Genomic DNA, 21,228 nt, shown 5'->3' with positions numbered 1-21,228 from the left:
AGTGCATTGAGGACGTCGTCCCCACAGTGACTGTACGTACATACCCCAACCAGAAGCCATGGATTACAGGCAACATTCGCACTGAGCTAAAGGGTAGAGCTGCCACTTTCATGGTGCGGGACTCTAACCCGGAAGCTTATAAGAAATCCTGCTATGCCCTGCGACGAACCATCAAACAGGCAAAGCGTCAATACACGGCTAAGATTGAATCATACTACACTGACTCCGACGCTCGTCTTATGTGGCAGGGCTTGCAAACTATTACAGACTACAAAGGGAAGCACAGCCGAGAGCTGCCCAGTGTCACAAGCTTACCAGACGAGCTAAACCACTTCTATGCTCGCTTCGAGGCAAGCAACACTGAGGCATGCATGAGAGCATCAGCTGTTCCGGACGACTGTGTGATCACGCTCTCTGTGGCCAACGTGAGTAAGATCTTTAAACAGGTCAACATTCACAAGGCTGCGGGGCCAGACGGATTACCAGGACGTGTGCTCTGGGCATGTGCTGACCAACTGGCAGGTGTCTTCACTGACATTTTCAACATGTCCTGATTAAGTCTGTAATGCCAACATATTTCAAGCAGACCACCATAGTCCCTGTGCCCAAGAACACAAAGGCAACCTGCCTAAATGACTACACACCCGTAGCACTCACATCCGTAGCCATGAAGTGCTTTGAAAGGCTGGTAATGGCTCACATCAATATCATTATCCCAGAAACCCTAGACCCGCTCAATTTGCATACTGCCCAAACAGATCCACAGATGCAATCTCTATTGCACTCCACACTGCCCTTTCCCACCTGGACAATAGGAACACATATGTGAGAATGCTATTAATTGACTACAGCTCAGCGTTCAACACCATAGTCCCTCAAAGCTCATCACTAAGCTAAGGATCCTGGGACTAAACATCTCCCTCTGCAACTGGATCCTGGACTTCCTGACGGGCCGCCCTCAGGTGGTGAGGGAAGATAGCAATACATCTGCCATGCTGATCCTCAACACTGGAGCCCCCAGGGGTGCGTGCTCAGTCCTCTCATGTACTCCCTGTTCACCAACGACTGCATAGCCAGGCACGACTCCAACACCATCATTAAGTTTGCAGATGACACAACAGTGGTAGGCCTGATCACCGACAACGACGAGACAGCCTATAGGGAGGAGGCCAGAGACCTGGCCGGGTGGTGCCAGAATGACAACCTATCCCTCAACGTAGCCAAGACTAAGGAGATGATTGTGGACTACAGGAAAAGGAGGACCGAGCACGCCCCCATTCTCATCGACGGGGCTGTAGTGGAACAGGTTGAGAGCTTCAAGTTCCTTGGTGTCCACATCACCAACAAACTAGAATGGTCCAAACACACCAAGACAGTCGTGAAGAGGGTACGAAAAAACCTATTCCCCCTCAGGAAACTATAAAGATTTGGCATGGATCCTGAGATCCTCCAAAGGCTCTACAGCTGCAACATCGAGAGCATCCTGACTGGTTGCATCACTGCCTGGTACGGCAATTGCTCGGCCTCCGACCACAAGGTACTACAGAGGGTAGTGAGTACGGCCCAGTACATCACTGGGGCTAAGCAACCTGCCATCCAGGACCTCTACACCAGGCTGTGTCAGAGGAAAGCCCTAAAAATTGTCAAAGACCCCAGCCACCCCAGTCAAGCGGTACCGGAGTGGCAAGTCTAGGACAAAAAGGCTTCTCAACAATTTTTACCCCCAAGCCATAAGACTCCTGAACAGGTAATCAAATGGCTTCCCGGACTATCTGCATTGTGTCCCCCCAACCCCTCTTTTACGCTGCTGCTACTCTCTGTTTATCATATATGCATACAGTGAGGGAAAAAAGTATTTGATCCCCTGCTGATTTTGTACGTTTGCCCACTGACAAAGAAATGATCAGTCTATAATTTTAATGGTTGGTTTATTTGAACAGTGAGAGACAGAATAACAACAAAAATATCCAGAAAAACGCATGTCAAAAATGTTATAAAATGATTAGCATTTTAATGAGGGAAATATGTATTTGACCCCTCTGCAAAACATGACTTAGTACTTGGTGGCAAATCCCTTGTTGGCAATCACAGATGTCAGATGTTTCTTGTAGTTGGCCACCAGGTTTGCACACATCTCAGGACGGATTGTGTCCCATTTCTCTTTGCAGATCTTCTCCAAGTCATTAAGGTTTCGAGGCTGACGTTTGGCAACTCGAACCTTCAGCTCCCTCCACAGATTTTCTATGGGATTAAGGTCTGGAGACTGGCTAGGCCACTCCAGGACCTTAATGTGCTTCTTCTTGAGCCACTCCTTTGTTGCCTTGGCCGTGTGTTTTGGGTCATTGTCATGCTGGAATACCCATCCCCGACCCATTTTCAATGCCCTGGCTGAGGGAAGGAGATTCTCACCCAAGATTTGATGGTACATGGCCCCGTCCATCGTCACTTTGATGCGGTGAAGTTGTCCTGTCCCTTAGCAGTAAAACACTCCCAAAGCATAATGTTTCCACCTCCATGTTTGACGGTGGGGATGGTGTTCTTGGGATCATAGGCAGCATTCCTCCTCCTCCAAACACGGCGAGTTGAGTTGATGCCAAAGAGCTCCATTTTGGTCTCATCTGACCACAACACTTTCACCCAGTTGTCTTCTGAATCATTCAGATGTTCATTGGCAAACTTCAGACGGGCATGTATATGTACTTTCTTGAGCAGGGGGACCTTGTGGGCGCTGCAGGATTTCAGTCCTTCACGGTGTAGTGTGTTACCAATTGTTTTCTTGGTGACTATGGTCCCAGCTGCCTTGAGATCATTGACAAGATCCTTCGCACCAACTGTTGTCACCTTCTCACCAAGCTGCTTGGCGATGGTCTTGTAGCCCATTCCAGCCTTGTGTAGGTCTACAATCTTGTCCCTGACATCCTTGGAGAGCTCTTTGGTCTTGGCCATGGTGGAGAGTTTGGAATCTGATTGATTGATTGCTTCTGTGGACAGGTGTCTTTTATACAGGTAACAAGCTGAGATTAGGAGCACTCCCTTTAAGAGTGTGCTCCTAATCTCAGCTCGTTACCTGTATAAAAGACACCTGGGAGCCAGAAATCTTTCTGATTGAGAGGGGGTCAAATACTTATTTCCCTCATTAAAATGCAGATCAATTTATAACATTTGACATGCGTTTTTCTGGATCTTTTTGTTGTTATTCTGTCTCTCACTGTTCATGTCACAGCGCAGTGTGTAAAGTACTCATCTTTTTTTATTAACGTGAACACTTAACCAAAATAAACAATACGACAAAACAGTTCCGTAAGGTGCACAGATGATACGGAAAACAACCACCCACAAACCCACAGGATAAAACAGGCTGCCTGTTTGGCTTCCAATCAGAGACAACGAAAAACACCTGCCTCTGATTGGAAACCATACTCGGCCACACATGGAAAAATGAAACATAGAAAATGACAACTAGAACAAACCCCTATGAAACAAACCAACCCCAAAACACACAAAAACAACACCCCTTGCCACGCCCTGACCATACTACAACGGCCTTTTTACTGGTCAGGACGTGACAGTTCAAATAAACCTACCATTAAAATTATAGACTGATCATTTCTTTGTCTGTGGGCAAACGTACAAAATCAGCAGGGGATCAAATACTTTTTTTCCTCACTATAGTCACTTTAACTATACATTCATGTACATACTACCTCAATTAGCCCGACCAACCAGTGCTCAAGCACATTGGCTAGCCGGGCTATCTACATTGTGTCCCTCCACCCACCACCCGCCAACCCCTCTTTTACGCTACTGCTACTCTCTGTTCATCATATATGCATAGTCACTTTAACCATATCTACATGTATAAACTACCTCAATCAGCCCGACTAACCGGTGCCTGTATGCAGCCTTGCTACTGTATACAGCCTCGCTATTGTTATTTGTCACTATCTTTTTACTGTTGTTTTTATTTCTTTACTTACCTATTGTTCACATAATACCTTTTTTGCACTATTGGTTAGAGCCTGTAAGTTAGCATTTCACTGTAAGGTTGTTGTATTCGGCGCACGTGACAAATAAACTTTGATTTGATTTTTGATTTGAAATGCCCTTAGTTTGAAGATGTGATAAGGGAACAGGTGTTTTCCCATCTCTTTAGCTATCATACTCTAATTCCACTGATTTCAAAACTCCATCCTCCAGAAAGTGGAGAGCAATACTTATGCAGCTCCATTACGCGATACATTAAAAAAAGCCGCGTTCGACAGGTTTACCAACACAGACTAAACAGCTCAAATAGACAGAAGCCTTCTATATGGCAGACCAATCTGAACTCATCTCTCGGCATGTCCAGCCCACTCATCTCAGCCAATCATGGCTAGTGGGAAGGTTGCTGTCTTTTCATGTGGCTTAACCAACAAGGCTCGCAATTTAACAATTTTAATCATATTTATAGATGGCATACAAGTTTGTTATTAAGGCACATGAAAGTTCACATGTTCAAGAAGGCATTTCTTCCAAAAAATGCATTTTGATAAAAAATATTTTTTACGTTCAAACTGCTCTCCTGTGATGTCGTGACTTGTGACATATGCCTAGTCTCCTGAATCGGGTCAGGGTTCTTACAGGAGGCATGTATAGGTCTAAAAATGGAGTCAAATGGCCACCTTCATCATGATTTTCTCAAAAATTGTTTGTGATACAAATGTAAAAAGCATATCAAACATCCTTCCTCTCAATTAGCTTTCTATGTGAGAATTGCCAGAACAATCTGAGATACCAAAAATATTTTCAGGCTACACCTTATCAGATGGCATGTTGTTTATCTTTGTTTCCTGTTTTCTCCCTCCACTAAGACACTGAGGTGGTGGTGGTAGTCTCGACTGCTCTCCTTGTTTACATAGACCTGTGGTTTGTCTTTACCCGGAGGCCATCCTGCCTGTCTCCATTCGATCTAAGGGAGAGGTTCAGCTCTTATTCCCCTCTTTGCACTTTGTCCCAAATACTCTGAGGTATCGATTGAGAGAGCAGTATGGTATTGATATCATTCTCTAGTTCCCAACCTGTGTGTAATGCAGAATAGTTTGATCACTAAACTGTGTTGGAGAAGTAGGAAAAATCTAACAAAAGTGTGTGGAGGACTCGCGCTGATCTGATGATTTTATTATGGGTCGGTCAAGTGTGAAGTCATACTTACCTAAACACAAGGATATTAAAGGTTTAGAGAGGCTAGCCGTATTTCGCACAAAGCTCTCAAATAAATAAACACAAAGTCCTGGTTAAATTTAGAATCCTTCGTTGAAACAATAACAAAGCGGACACCCCACCTCTGTTTAGGTAAAAAGCTGATTGATGAACCTGGAGAAATTCAACCACTTTTAAATTCATAAACTATGGATGCGAGGACTGACCATCCACAATATCCAAATTATAGTTGTAATCATGTTTTGAGGCGATACAGTGATTTGTTTACATTGACATTGTTTACAAACAAGTAAAACAAGCTTATATTTGGGGTTCTGATTGGGTACGACTGTTGAACTAAGCTCATGAGGCATTTATAAGTTATATTCATCAACAATTAATGGGTATATGTCATTAATTTATAAGTCCAAAAAATGTATGTAGCAACTAAGGATTCTAGCTTTATTTAACTTGTTAAGCTACAATGCAGGCCTAGGATGAATACCATCTGCTGTCGGTATATAGCCAAAAACATAGTTGGCAAGACGACACTAAAGATCTGCTAGAGATATGGTACAGTAGGTAGATCTGGTCTGTTATAGCAGCGTGGAGCTCTTGGTTGTGTAATCAGTATTCCCATTAAGATGTTATGAGGTAGTTACTATGCAGGAGGAGAAGGAATGGTCTGAGTGAGGATCTGCATATTGTACAGGAGAGGTATCCTGGGTTTCTTATTCACCAGGGTTCACTGTAAAATACACAGACGCATACAGAGTAGAGGAGAGAGATGATGCCGTGGCAGCAGCAGCTCCCAGCTCCCTGTAAAGCTCATTGGTTCACATTAAAGCTAGTCTCTAATTGTCTTGTGTGTGTGTGTGTCAGTCTCTAATAGACCGTCTGGGACTCAGTGAGTCGCCACACTGCAGTATCTGGATTCTCTTCCTCCTTGCGTCGCATCCCAAATGGTACCCTAATTTCTATATAGTGGACTACTTTTGAGCAGAGCCTATGAGGCCTATGGTCAATAGTAGTACACTGTAAAGGGAATAGGGTTTCATTTGGGACGTAACCTCATCCCCTCAGACTCAGCAGAGGCTGAATTAGCCTGCAGGCTGCTAAAGCTTGCTCTCCTGGTAGAATTGAACTAGCCTACCATACAGGTATGATACCCTCAACAGGTTGATTGGCTGGTCCCTAATATCAGGAAATGCTCTATGTAGTGCACTACTTTTGAGTAGAGCCCTGGTCAAAAGCAGTGCACTACATAGGGAATAGGGTGCGATTTTGGACACAGACATTGTCTTTGTTTTATGGGATTATTATTTATGGCAAGCATTACGGCAGGCATACCTTACCTCTGCAATTTACTGGCCTCCTGAGAGAGGTTCCTCACTAAGAAGAGACAAGGGTTTCATCCCAAATGGCACCTTATTCCCTATATAGTGCACTACCTTAGACAAAAGTAGTACATTAAATAGGGAATAGAGATTCGTTTGGGACGCAGACAAGGATGGTTTTAAAGGTTGTTCCAGAACACAGACGGTGAGGGAATATTTGGCTCCATCAGCATCTGGGTTTATTATCGGCCCGTGACATTAGGTTGTATGGACCAATCAGAAGCAGAGAACATGGTATATATGGTGTTTCATGCTCACTGTAGAGGATGCAAAGAAAGGCTGCTGTTTAGAGACTAAATGAATGTCAAAGCGTAGTTTTCTTTACCCTATGTCATTTATAAATTACATATAATTAATCATTCGATTGTTTTCTACATTATTATAGCCTTAATAGACTTGTACTTGACAGTGTTGATGAAATAAGAATGTTCATTTGCTGTGACCGTAAAGGCCTGAATAGTGGAGTGCTGCAGAGATGGTTTTCCTTCTCGAACTCAAGAGCTCTGTCAGAGTGACCATCGGGTTCTTGGTCACCTCCCTGACCAAGGCCCTTCTCCCCCGATTGCTCAGTTTGGCCGGGGGGACAGCTCTAGGAAGAGTCTTGGTGGTTCCGAACTTCTTCCATTTAAGAATGATGGAGGCCACTGTGTTCTTGGAGACCTTCAATGCTACAGACATTTTTTGGTAACCTTCCCCAGATCTGTGCCTCAACGCAATCCTGTCTTGGACCTCTACGGACAATTCCTTCGACCTTGTGGCTTTGTTTTTGCTCTGACATGCACTGTCAACTGTGGGACCTTATATAGACAGGTGTGTGCCTTTCCAAACCTTGTCCAATCAATTCAATTTACCACAGGTGAACTCCAATCAAATTGTAGAAACATATCAAGGATGATCAATGGAAACAGGATTCACCTGAGCTCAATTTCGAGTCTCATAGCAAAGGGTCTGAATACTTATGTAAATAAGGTATTTCTGTTTTTACATTTCAATACATTTGCAAAAAATTCTAAAAACCTATTTTCACTTCGTCATTATTGGATATTATGTGTAGATGGCTGAGGATGTTTATTTTTTTTTATCCATTTTAGAATAAGGCTGTAACATAACAAAATGTGGAAAAAGTCAAGGGGTCTGAATACTGCCTTCTTAAAACCTTTAGGTCCCAAACCACTGATACGTGTTCCTACAGACCAACATCAGGCTAATGTTTTGGGAATTTATATCTACTTCCTACAGACCAACATCAGGCTAATGTTTTGGGAATTTATTTCTACTTCCTACAGACCAACATCAGGCTAATGTTTTGGGAATTTATGTCTACTTCCTACAGACCAACATCAGGCTAATGTTTTGGGAATTTATATCTACTTCCTACAGACCAACATCAGGCTAATGTTTTGGGAATTTATTTCTACTTCCTACAGACCAACATCAGGCTAATGTTTTGGGAATTTATATCTACTTCCTACAGACCAACATCAGGCTAATGTTTTGGGAATTTATATCTACTTCCTACAGACCAACATCAGGCTAATGTTTTGGGAATTTATTTCTACTTCCTACAGACCAACATCAAGCTAATGTTGGTCTGTTTTGGGAGTTTGTTCCCAACAATGTTTTGGGAGTTTGTCGTACATACGAAGACGTTCCAGAACGTGTCATCTGTGTTGTCTGAAGCCCTGTTTAGAGCCATAGTCATATTAGATATTAATAGACATGACAACCGCAGTGTTGTTGATGTTTTGTGTTTGATGGCAACATGATGTACATCTCCAGAGAATTCATACAGAATTCCTTGTACTCTTAACAATGTAGCACGTTATGGTGTTGCTTAGGAGGTGTAAGGTTGTTACATTCTACTAATTGTTTTTGTATTTAATATGAATCCCCATTCGTTCCTGCCAAGGCAGCAGCAACTCTTCCTGGGGTTTATTATGGATCCCCATTCGTTCCTGCCAAGGCAGCAGCAACTCTTCCTGGGGTTTATTATAGATCCCCATTCGTTCCTGCCAAGGCAGCAGCAACTCTTCCTGGGGTTTATTATGGATCCCCATTCGTTCCTGCCAAGGCAGCAGCAACTCTTCCTGGGGTTTATTATGGATCCCCATTCGTTCCTGCCAAGGCAGCAGCAACTCTTCCTGGGGTTTATTATGGATCCCCATTCGTTCCTGCCAAGGCAGCAGCAACTCTTCCTGGGGTTTATTATGGATCCCCATTCGTTCCTGCCAAGGCAGCAGCAACTCTTCCTGGGGTTTATTATGGATCCCCATTAGTTCCTGCCAAGGCAGCAGCTACTCTTCCTGGGGTTTATTATGGATCCCCATTAGTTCCTGTCAAGGCAGCAGATACACTTCCCTGGGTCCAGCAACATTAAGGCAGTTATATACATATATTACATTTCGCAACACTTTGTTTTCCCTCAGGCCACTACTCTACTACCACGTATCTGCAATGCAAAATCCATGTGTACGTGTGTGTGTGTGTGTTATCATGTGTATGTGTATGCGTGTGTCTGTGCCTGAGTGTCTGTGCCTGAGTGTGTCTCTTCACGGTCCCCGCTGTTCCATAAGGTGTATTTTGATCAGTTTTTCCTATATACACTATAGCTCACAGCTCAGGGATGAGAAGATACTGAGTGTTAGTGACAGTTGGTGTTGGTGTCTTGGCCTCCAGTATTGTTCATGAGAAGCCTCTGTTTGAGGGTTGACAGCAAAAAAGAGATCTAGGGCACACTTCCCAAATGGCACCCTATTTCCTATATAGTGTGTTACTTTTAACCAGGGCCCTTTGCGGTGCAGACCAACCCTCTGCTGTGGCTATGAATACAGGCTACTACAGATCTACCCCCATTCAGAGACGCAGGTTGCCGTGGTAAAGATGGTGACATCGTGTAGGAGGTGCTGTATGGATGTGCTTCTTTCAGCCACAGATAAAGATGTCTAAAATAGCATAATGGTAACAGCCCTGCCAACACACTTGTATTTGTTTATTTGTATTATTATTTTTACCTTGACAGGGAGTCATACTGAGACCAAGGTCTCTTTTATAGATGAGCCCTGTATCAAACATACACATCAATATACACTATATGGGTGGCATGTGGCCTAGTGGTTAAGAGCGTTGGGCCAGTAACCGAAAGCTCGGTGGTTAGAATCCCCGAGCCGGCAATTTGGAACAATCTGCCGCTCTGCTCTTAAGCAAGGCAGTTAACCCCTGAACAACAACTGCTCCCCGGGCGCCGATGCTGTGGACGTGGATTAAGGCAGCACCCTGCACCTCTCTGATAGAGGTTAAATGCGGAAGACACATTTCAGTTGAATGCATTCAGTTGTGCAAATGATGAGGTATCTCCCTTCTCTACACACATCAATTTACAACTCAATATACACAGACACATCAATACACGAAAAGCAACACAATCATATAAAACAAACCCATTCTTTAGTAAAAAGGTCATCAATCAGCCGTCTGAATTACCCTAGAGGCACCAACTCTTCCAATTTTAGAGAGCTTTGGAGATTATTCCACAAGTAAGGTGCAAAAAAACTAAAAGCAGATTTAACTAACTCAGTGGAGATGGAAGGAATCTCCAGATCCCTGAAAGCGAGTCTGGTAGCTCATACATCTGCAGGTTAACAATGAAGTAAGGCATGGTGGAAGTGTACTGTATGCTGGAGGGCTTTAGAAACAAAAAGAGTACAATGCATCGATCTAGGAGACTTCAAGGAGGGATGATGTGTAAAGAACATATCACCCGTAATAAAGCGTTGTGTGCCATGATAAACTGCGTCCAGTGGCTTCAATACAGTGGCACCTGTATTCATATAAACAATATCACCATAGTCAATAGCAGTAATGAATGTTTACTGAATGATTTGTTTTCCGCTGTTTCACAATAGGCCCGATTCCTATAAAGGAAGCCCATTTCATTCTTAACTTCTTAACTAACTCATCAATATGTTTTCTGAAAGACAGCTTCTCGTCAATCCAGACACCCATATATTTAAAGAGACAGAATTTGTTGTCGTGCCTACAAATTAATACGCTGTTGGTTTTATATATATTTTTTAAATGTAACCTTTATTTAACTAGGCAAGTCAGTTAAGAACAAATTCTTGGCCTACCCCGGCCAAACCCTAACCTGGACGACGCTGGGCCAATTGTGCGCCGCCCTATGGGACTCCCAATCCCGGCCGGTTGTGATACAACCTGGAATCGAACCAGGGTCTGTAGTGGCGCCTCTAGCACTGAGATATAGTGCCTTAGACCGCTGCTCCACTCAGGATCCCCTTATATCTGTACCTCATGTAGATAGGAAGCTATTGAACATTTGGCCTATATGCTATTGTAGTAGGCTTATTCCAGGTAGCTATTGAATAGTAGGCCTATTGAATATTATTTGTTAAGAAGGGAGGAGGAGCAGGAGGGCTAATCTTAAGTTTTTTTTATAAAGACATTGTCAGTGTAAAAAGGCATGACATGAACAGCTCACTCTGGCTGAGTGTCTCTCTCCCACTCACCCCTCGCTAGTTACCACAGTACATTAGTTAATGCATGTTTTATTAAGCCAAAAGGGGGTGGGAGGGGAAATGGAGCTGGAAGACATACAGAACTGTCACCTCAATGTTCTGCTTGGATTGAGAGGGGGAAATAAACAGAACTGTGTCAAATCATGCAAAGATGTGACAGGGACTACTTTATCTGCTAGGGTGGAGTGGTATATGATTTCTGGGCTATGGGGAGATTGGGTGATGTGGCCGTAAAGGCCTTTTTACTGCGCAGTGCAGCCAATGGACTAGATTCACCCAAAAATGACGATGCACTAATCAGGGAATGATAATGACTTCACTAGACATTTATTAGTGTGGTACACTTTGGAGAGTACCATTACAAGTTCATGGACCTCTCTCGCTCTCTCTCTCTCTCGCTTTCTCTCACTCTCACTCTCGCTCTCTCTCTCTCTCTCTCTCTCTCTCGCTCTCTCTCTCGCTCTCTGTTGCTCTCTCATAAAGTTTATTTTAAAAGCTTTTTCTGTCCATATTTTATGCCACATTTTAAAGCCTTGGCCTATGACTCAGACAACCACTTTAGTGCCATTCACTTTGAAAGTCTGTGAGCTGTAAGCAGTGAAAACAACCATGGCCATGCGTTGTGGTTCACTACAGCCACACACCATACATAGACCATACATAGACCATACATAGACCATACATAGACCATACATAGACCATAAACACCATAACCCATTTTACATGTGCCTTTATTTTCCCCGAGCTGTAGAGCCAAGTTTCCACTAATAAGCCTTTTATATAAACAGGCTTGTATTCCACTGTGAAGGAAAACTGTCCCTATTATTAGTGACCAGGTGGTAAACCCTAGCAATTATATTATGACATAAATAGGAGATGTTAACAGAATGAGAGATAATAATAATAATAAACTCTTGAGTCATCAGCCAGTTCGTGTAGACCTTGTTTGTGGACCTGAGGCTTTAGAGCAGACAAGAACATGCTCCTCCATCCCTAGGTACATTTCACATTTGAGTCATTTAGCAGAAGCTCTTATGCAGAGCGACTTACAGGAGCAATTAGGATTGCGTGCCTTGCTCAAGGGCACATCGACAGATTTTTCACTTAGCCGGCTCGGGGATTTGAAACGGCAACCTTTCGGTTACTGGCCCAATGCTCTAACCGCTAGGCTACATGCAGATATAAATATCAGATATGTGACATTAATCTTCGTATTGAGATGTTGTACTTTAGGGATGACCACTGACTACAATAACTCCAATAAATCAATCTTACATTTCTCAGCGTCCCTTTGCATCCCAAATGGCACCCTATTCCCTACATAGTGCACTACTTTTGACCAGAGCCTCATTAGGCCCAAGTCTAAAGTTGTCCGCTATGTAGGGAATAAGGTGCCATTTGGGATTGATGGATTGGCATTATTGTAGTCAGTGGTCCTGTTTGTTCCTCTGAGGGACTGGAATGTTAATCTACTTTGTTTTCCTCAGTTTAATGTCTACCGCTATAAACACCATTGAGAAAACTCATGGAAAGCTTTCACCTGGAACTTTCTTTCAGGCACCTAGACACAAATGATGAATCTATAAATTATGTTTTTTTTTACGCTCTCTTTGTCTTTCTTTCTCAATCTCTTTCTCTCTGCCTCTCCCTTTCCCTGCCTCTCTCTTTCTTTCTCTATCTATATCTCTCTTTCTCTCTCCCTCTCCCTTTCCCTGCCTCTCTCTTTCTTTCTCTATCTATATCTCTCTTTCTCTCTGCCTCTCCCTTTCCCTGCCTCTCTCTTTCTTTCTCTATCTAAATCTCTCTTTCTCTCTCCCTCTCCCTTTCCCTGCCTCTCTCTTTCTTTCTCTATCTATATCTCTCTTTCTCTCTGCCTCTCCCTTTCCCTGCCTCTCTCTTTCTCTCTCCCACCCCTCCCCCCTGCAGATGGAGAGAAGGACCACCCTAAGACCGAGGCGGGGGTCATCTGGAGGGTGACCGGTGGTCTCTTCAACATGACCAGAGGGGCAGTCGGAGCGACATGGGGAGGCGTGGCCTGGGTGGGCTGTAAGAGCTATGACATCACCAAGACGGTGGTGACCAGCGTGCCGGCCGCCGGCGTGGGATTGGTCAAGGGCAGCGTTTCCATGGTGACGGGAGGAGTGGGGGCGGTAGGGTCTGCTGTAGCCAGTAAAGTTACACCAAAGAAAAAGGACAAGTCTGATTAGACCTAGACCCAACTACCACCCCATTGCTACAGTATAGTTTATAAATGTCTCCCTGTCTCTCTGCTGTGTTTAGGTTCCTTCTGGTTACTATGGGGAACCATTCAGAGTTGAAAAAGGCACAAGTAACTGGGATTTCTGTGTAAATCATTCGTTGATGTCAGTGTGCGATTTGCGCGGAAATCTGAGTTAAGGTTGCGGATCTCAAGTCAGAATACTTCCCTAAGGAAGCATTACAGAGGAGGATTATGGGAACGTTGATTTGGTATGATATAAGAATTGACCAGAATGTTGAACTTACTGCCGAGATACTCTTGAGAGGGATGTCATGTATTTTTGGTTGATCTGGATCTGGGCGGGGAAGGGCATGATAATATGAAGACAATCCACCATCCACAACAATTTGGTAGCGATTCAGCAAGCATACATCTACTCATTTCTCAAAAGCTTGAGGTTATTTAAATTCTTCCAGTTTTACTATGAAAAGGTATCTTTACATTGCCAAGTATTAAAACAAAGTGAAAGGTACTTTACACAACTTCATTTCATCAGTTTGACATCAGTGATTGGGGAATACACACCAAACAATGTGTGTATGTGAATATGCTACAATAGTCATTTACAACATTAGCCATGTCTACACTGTATTTCTGAACAATTTGATGTTATTTTAATAGACAAAACATTAGCTTTTTTTCAAAAACAGGGACATTTCTAAGTGACCCCAAACTTTTGGACGGTAGTGTATGTGTTATAAAATATATATGTGAAGAATAGGCATATGATTCCTATTGATGCAGACGAAGAAGGTTAGAGGAACCTAGCAGTCTTGCAGTAAATATTTTCATTGTACTGGAGGTGTTTTTTTATGCTTGATGAGTTGGAGATGTGGTCAACAAAGCGTGTTATTGCATAGAAACGGACAGAAGAAGTCGTGTAAAGGACATTTTTACGAACATGTTACATATACCAGCAGATGTCCTGAGCTGTTAAAATAAATAAAGCACCATTTCACCAAAAAACACACATAAAAAAAAATATATATATATATTTAACCTGGAAATTCAGTTAAGAACAAATTCTTATTTACAATGACGGCCTACCCCAGCCAAACCCGGACGACGCTGGGCCAATTGTGCGCCGCCCTATGGGACTCCTATTCACAGCCTGGAATCGAACCAGGGTCTGTAGTGACGCCTCTAGCACTGCAATGCAATGCCTTAAACCGCTGCGCCACTCGGGAGGCCTTAACATTAAGAGATGGCTGAGTTATTGATAAATCAGGAAATCCGTGTCCATTTAAATATTTTGTAAATCCGCTCCACAATGGCCTATCAAAGACGATGATGAACCTTGTTAAGTTTCAAGCATCATGCCTACGTCTCAAATGGCACCCTATTCCCTTTATAGTGCACTACTTTTGACCAGCACCCATAAGGCTGTAATCCAAAGTAGTGCACTGTATAGTATAGGGAGTAACGTGCTATTTGGGACATAACCCATTTCATTCACTTGTATGTACTTTACTCAAATGTATGTTTATGTCCCTACATTTGCATTCGATCAGGGACCACGGCCCCCCTTTTGTAGGCCCGGGGATTTATTTCCAAAAACGGAAAAATTAATAAATAATAAGACATTTAAATATGTGAACTCAGTCGGGGTCTCAACTTACTGTTGAGAGTTAGAATAGTAGAATACACAAGGTGCATTTTTTACATGTGGTTGTGCATCAGCAGTTTGTCTCTTATGTCAGTCACTGACAGTCACTCAATTAGCCCATGTCAATTTACATTTTTTAGATTGGTAAATTAGTCTATCCAGCTATCTAAACTTGTAGGAGTCATGGTCAAATTACAGACTGCGGGTGCCCATGGGTATTAACAAAATGTGTAGAATTGCAGGAAATTAGCTTAAAAACTGCAAATCTTTCTCCCAGCCCCACAGCAAAATGAGTAGAATTGCATGGAATGAGTTATAAAATTGCAAAATCTTTTCTACTCCACATGGCAAGAAGTGTAGAATTGCATCAAACTTGCTTTAAAACTGCAACATTTTCTCTATGACTCATGGCAAAATATGTATAATTGCAGGAAATGAATAATAAAAAAAGATCTATATAGATTATCTCCACTGTCAAGATGGGGGCCACTAACAACAAAATGTAGCTCTGACTACATGTGTGTGTATGGATGTGGGTACGCAGACCCGCGAGCCACTGCAGCCTCTCATGATGATTTCAGATTCGTTGTGGCCCCCACCCCCCATCAAAGGTGTCCATCCCTGCATTATCTTTATAAATACTGGTAGATAGTTGACCCCGACATTCCCAGAGTAGGAGTGACAGTTGAAAACAAACATGTTTTTTCTTTCTATGCATTCCAATCACTTCTAGCCTTGGTCCCAGTCTGTTTGAGTTCACAAGATGATTTAAACCGATCTGGGACTAGCTAATTCACCTCCACATTGTTACGTGTAATCCTGAATTACTGTCCATTCTGATAAGAGAATAAAAGTAGATGACCAATTTCTTCCCACTGGACAAATACTGGTTGAATCAACGTTGTTTCCACATCATTTCAACCAAATAATTCAATGTGATGACGTTATCAACACAGAAAACTGATTGGATTTGAAAAAAGTCATCAACGTAAAGCAATTTCGTATTTTTCTTTCCAGCCAACTTTTAACTTAAATCAAATGACATGGTGAATTGTTTTGTTAATCTCACGTTGAATTCACATTATTTGACAACTTGACCACATGTAAATCGAAACGAGACGTCTGTTCCCAGTGTGCTGTTTGTTCTCCTTTTCGGTTTGGTTTCTTACATTTTCAGTTGAACATTCACTGTGAGGACATTTTTATTTGAACATAAATAAAGAGAAAACACTTGGCATGGTATTTCCACACCCTCACATTATGCATCGCATGTTTCAAGAGGTCGTTTTTCCTTCTTCCTGAACACAATATGCTGTTTATTATTATGACAAGTCTCGCCTATTTCATTTTCATGCTGTTTCATCTTGTCCTGTCTTTTTACTATTTTCATCGGGACACTTCTGCTAGTTAATGTATGTCTTGGAGACTCTGTTACTATAAACTGGGATGGGGCCCTGGTCAAATATAGTGCACTATACACTAAGTGTACAAAACATTAAGAACACCTGCCTAATATTGAGTTGCGCCCCCTTTTGCCCTCAGAACAGCCTCAATTCGTTGGGGCATGGACACTCCAAGGTATCAAAAGCGTTCCACAGGGATGCTGGCCCATGTTGACTCCAATTCTTCCCACAGTTTTTAATCCTCTCAATCCGGTGTGCCTGGCACCTATACCAATACCGCGCTCAAAGGCACTTAAATCTGTTGTCTTGCCCATTCACCCTCTGAATGGCACACATACATAATCCATGTCTCAATTGTCTCAACGCTTACAAATCCTTCTTTAACCTGTCTCCTCCTCTTCATCTATAATGATTGAAGTAGATTTAACAGGTGACATCAATAAGGGATCATAGCTTTCACCTGGATTCACCTGGTCAGTCTATGTTATGGAAAGATCTGGTGTTCCTAATGTTTTGTACACTCAGTGTATAGTGAATAGTGTGTCATTGGGGTCGCAGTTTTTTGTCTATGATAGAACTATTTTTGCAAAAACTGATGCTGTCTTCTATAAATAAAGCTACTCTGTATTTTAATTGCAATTTGTTACATTTTGTTCGGTTGCTCAAAAAGAGAATACTGCTTTATGTTTCAGTCATTTAGCAGATTATCCAGTGGTTACATTTCTGTACTTTTTCCCCCTCGTGGGAATCGAACCCACAACCCTGGCGTTGCAAGCGCCATGCTCTGCCAACTGAACCACACGAGACCCCTCTGCCCTCTCTCTGCCCTCTCTCTGCCCTCTCTCTGCCCTCTCTCTGCCCTCTCTCTGCCCTCTCTCTGCCCTCTCTCTGCCCTCTCTCTGCCCTCTCTCTGCCCTCTCTCTGCCCTCTCTCTGCCCTCTCTCTGCCCTCTCTCTACCCTCTCTCTGCCCTCTCTCTGCCCTCTCTCTGCTCTCTCTCTACCCTCTCTCTGCCCTCTCTCTGCTCTCTCTCTGCCCTCTCTCTGCCCTCTCTCTGCCCTCAGAGGAAGTTATGGGTCCAGCTGATGGGAAGGTATCATGTATTGGAAAAAATGCATATTCCAATATTCCAATATTAGTCTCCAATATTTTGCATTATGTGATAATAGTAATGCTGGTGATGCTACCTCGTTGACTTCTCCCTCTACTCACCTACCTTCTCCTGTGGAGTCAGTCTGTGTCTGCTGTGGTGGCTGTCTGCTGTGGTGGCTGTCTGCTGTGGTGGTTGTCTCCTGTGGTGGCTGTCTGCTGTGGTGGCTGGCTGTCTGCTGTGGTCGCTGGCTGTCTGCTGTGGTGGCTGGCTGTCTGCTGTGGTGGCTATCTGCTGTGGTGGCTGTCTGTCTCCTGTGGTGGCTGTCTGTCTCCTGTGGTGGCTGTCTGCTGTGGTGGCTGTCTGCTGTGGTGGCTGGCTGTCTGCTGTGGTGGCTGTCTGTCTGCTGTGGTGGCTGTCTCCTGTGGTGGCTGTCTCCTGTGGTGGCTGTCTCCTGTGGTGGCTGTCTGCTGTGGTGGCTGGCTGTCTGCTGTGGTGGCTGTCTGTCTGCTGTGGTGGCTGTATCCTGTGGTGGCTGTCTGCTGTGCTGTCTGTCTGCTGTGGTGGCTGGCTGTCTCCTGTGATGGCTGTCTGCTGTGGTGGCTGGCTGGCTGTCTGCTGTGGTGGCTGGCTGTCTGCTGTGGTGGCTATCTGTCTCCTGTGGTGGCTGTCTGTCTCCTGTGGTGGCTGTCTGCTGTGGTGGCTGTCTGTCTGCTGTGGTGGCTGTCTGTCTGCTGTGGTGGCTGTCTCCTGTGGTGGCTGTCTCCTGTGGTGGCTGTCTCCTGTGGTGGCTGGCTGTCTGCTGTGGTCGCTGGCTGTCTGCTGTGGTGGCTGGCTGTCTGCTGTGGTGGCTATCTGCTGTGGTGGCTGTCTGTCTCCTGTGGTGGCTGTCTGCTGTGGTGGCTGTCTGCTGTGGTGGCTGTCTGTCTGCTGTGGTGGCTGTCTGTCTGCTGTGGTGGCTGTCTCCTGTGGTGGCTGTCTCCTGTGGTGGCTGTCTGCTGTGGTGGCTGGCTGTCTGCTGTGGTGGCTGTCTGTCTGCTGTGGTGGCTGTATCCTGTGGTGGCTGTCTGCTGTGCTGTCTGTCTGCTGTGGTGGCTGGCTGTCTCCTGTGATGGCTGTCTGCTGTGGTGGCTGGCTGGCTGTCTGCTGTGGTGGCTGGCTGTCTGCTGTGGTGGCTATCTGTCTCCTGTGGTGGCTGTCTGTCTCCTGTGGTGGCTGTCTGCTGTGGTGGCTGTCTGTCTGCTGTGGTGGCTGTCTGTCTCCTGTGGTGGCTGTCTCCTGTGGTGGCTGTCTCCTGTGGTGGCTGTCTGCTGTGGTGGCTGGCTGTCTGCTGTGGTGGCTGTCTGTCTGCTGTGGTGGCTGTATCCTGTGGTGGCTGTCTGCTGTGCTGTCTGTCTGCTGTGGTGGCTGGCTGTCTCCTGTGATGGCTGTCTGCTGTGGTGGCTGGCTGGCTGTCTGCTGTGGTGGCTGGCTGTCTGCTGTGGTGGCTATCTGTCTCCTGTGGTGGCTGTCTGTCTCCTGTGGTGGCTGTCTGCTGTGGTGGCTGTCTGTCTGCTGTGGTGGCTGTCTGCTGTGGTGGCTGTCTGTCTGCTGTGGTGGCTGGCTGTCTGCTGTGGTGGCTGGCTGTCTGCTGTGGTGGCTGGCTGGCTGTCTGCTGTGGTGACTGTCTGTCTCCTGTGGTGGCTGTCTGTCTCCTGTGGTGGCTGTCTGTCTCCTGTGGTGGCTGTCTGTCTCCTGTGGTGGCTGTCTGTCTCCTGTGGTGGCTGGCTGTCTGCTGTGGTGGCTGGCTGTCTGCTGTGGTGGCTGGCTGTCTGCTGTGGTGGCTGTCTGCTGTGGTGGCTGTCTCCTGTGGTGGCTGTCTCCTGTGGTGGCTGTCTGCTGTGGTGGCTGTCTGCTGTGGTGGCTGGCTGTCTGCTGTGGTGGCTGGCTGTCTGCTGTGGTGGATGTCTGTCTGCTGTGGTGGCTGTCTGTCTGCTGTGGTGGCTGTCTGTCTGCTGTGGTGGCTGTCTGTCTGCTGTGGTGGCTGCCTCCTGTGGTGGCTGTCTGGCTGCTGTGGTGGCTGTCTGCTGTGGTGGCTGTCTGCTGTGGTGGCTGTCTGCTGTGGTGGCTGTCTCCTGTGGTGGTGGCTGTGTCCTGTGGTGGCTGTCTGCTGTGGTGGCTGTCTCCTGTTGTGGCTGTCTCCTGTGGTGGCTGTCTCCTGTGGTGGCTGTCTCCTGTGGTGGCTGTCTGCTGTGGTGGCTGTCTCCTGTGGTGGCTGTCTCCTGTGGTGGCTGTCTCCTGTGGTGGCTGTCTCCTGTGGTGTGTGGTGGCAGTCTCCTGTGGTGGCAGTCTCCTGTGGTGGCTGGCTGTCTGCTGTGGTGGCTGTCTGCTGTGGTGGCTGTCTGCTGTGGTGGCTGTCTGCTGGTGTGGCTGTCTCCTGTGGTGGCTGTCTCCTGTTGTGGCTGTCTCCTGTGGTGTCTGTCTCCTGTGGTGTCTGTCTCCTGTGGTGTCTGTCTCCTGTGGTGGCTGTCTCCTGTGGTGGCTGTCTGCTCTGGTGGCTGTCTGCTGTGGTGGCTGTCTCCTGTGGTGGCTGTCTGCTGTGGTGGCTGTCTCCTGTGGTGGCTGTCTGCTGTGGTGGCTGTCTCCTGTGGTGGCTGACTCCTGTGGTGGCTGTCTCCTGTGGTGGCTGTCTCCTGTGGTGGCTGTCTCCTGTGGTGGCTGTCTCCTGTGGTGGCTGACTCCTGTGGTGGCTGACTCCTGTGGTGGCTGTCTCCTGTGGTGGCTGTCTCCTGTGGTGGCTGTCTCCTGTGGTGGCTGTCTCCTGTGGTAGCTGACTCCTGTGGTAGCTGACTCCTGTGGTGGCTGACTCCTGTGGTGGCTGTCTCCTGTGGTGGCTGTCTGCTGTGTACTAAGAAGAGTGATAGTAGAGGAGATGAGAATAGAGGTTCAGGGTGGGTTGTTTTCAACTATTCCAATGGTGTGAAATAATGTACTTTCCAGTTTCTATTCCATCCGGCTGTGGATGTGTGGTTGACTTCAGCATCGGTCATGAATCTATAATCTGTTCAGTGACACATTGCAACACAGTCAGCACCACACCTTCTATCACTGAGGATGAAACCCAGATGGCGCCCTATTACCTATTGCGCCCTATTACCTATAGTCTTCCCTGTGGCTCAGTTGGTAGAGCATGGTGTGTGCAACGCCAGGGTTGTGGGTTCGATTCCCACGGGGGGCCAGTACAAAAAAATGCATGAAATGGTATGAAATGTATGTATTCACTACTGTAAGTTGCTCTGGATAAGAGCGTCTGCTAAATGACGAAAATGTAAAAATGTATACAAAGGCCCTATTACCTATGGTGCCCTATTACCTATGGTGCCCTATTACCTACACAGAGGCCTTATTTCCTATGGCACCCTATTACCTATACAGAGGCCCTATTACCTATGGCGCCCTATTACCTATACAGAGGCCCTATTACCTATACAGAGGCCTTGTTACCTATGGCACCTTATTACCTACAGTATGGCGACCTATGACCTATGGCGCCCTATTACCTACACAGAGGCCTTATTTCCTATGGCACCTTATTACCTATGGCGCCCTATTACCTATGATACCCTATTACCTATACAGAGGCCTTATTTCCTATGGCACCTTATTACCTATGGCACCTATTACCTATGGCGCCCTATTACCTATGGCACCCTATTACCTATACAGAGGCCCTATTACCTATGGCACCCTATTACCTATGGCGCCCTATTACCTATGGCACCCT

General features: G+C 45.5%; 1 protein-coding gene across 1 annotated transcript in view; it reads left to right on the top strand.

Moving 5' to 3' along the window:
- Positions 1–17,009, top strand: part of LOC115197596 (transmembrane protein 263-like) — a 42,724-nt gene extending 25,715 nt beyond the window's left edge. The window contains exon 3 of the mRNA XM_029759258.1: positions 13,034–17,009. Within this exon, the coding sequence (XP_029615118.1) occupies positions 13,034–13,314 (281 nt within the window). The 3' untranslated portion in view covers positions 13,315–17,009. The remainder of the gene's footprint in view (positions 1–13,033) is intronic.
- Positions 17,010–21,228: the final 4,219 nt, after the last annotated feature.

Source organism: Salmo trutta, chromosome 7, assembly GCF_901001165.1.
Source record: "Salmo trutta chromosome 7, fSalTru1.1, whole genome shotgun sequence".
NCBI lineage: Eukaryota > Metazoa > Chordata > Actinopteri > Salmoniformes > Salmonidae > Salmo > Salmo trutta.
This window is presented reverse-complemented; position numbering and strand designations above follow the sequence as displayed.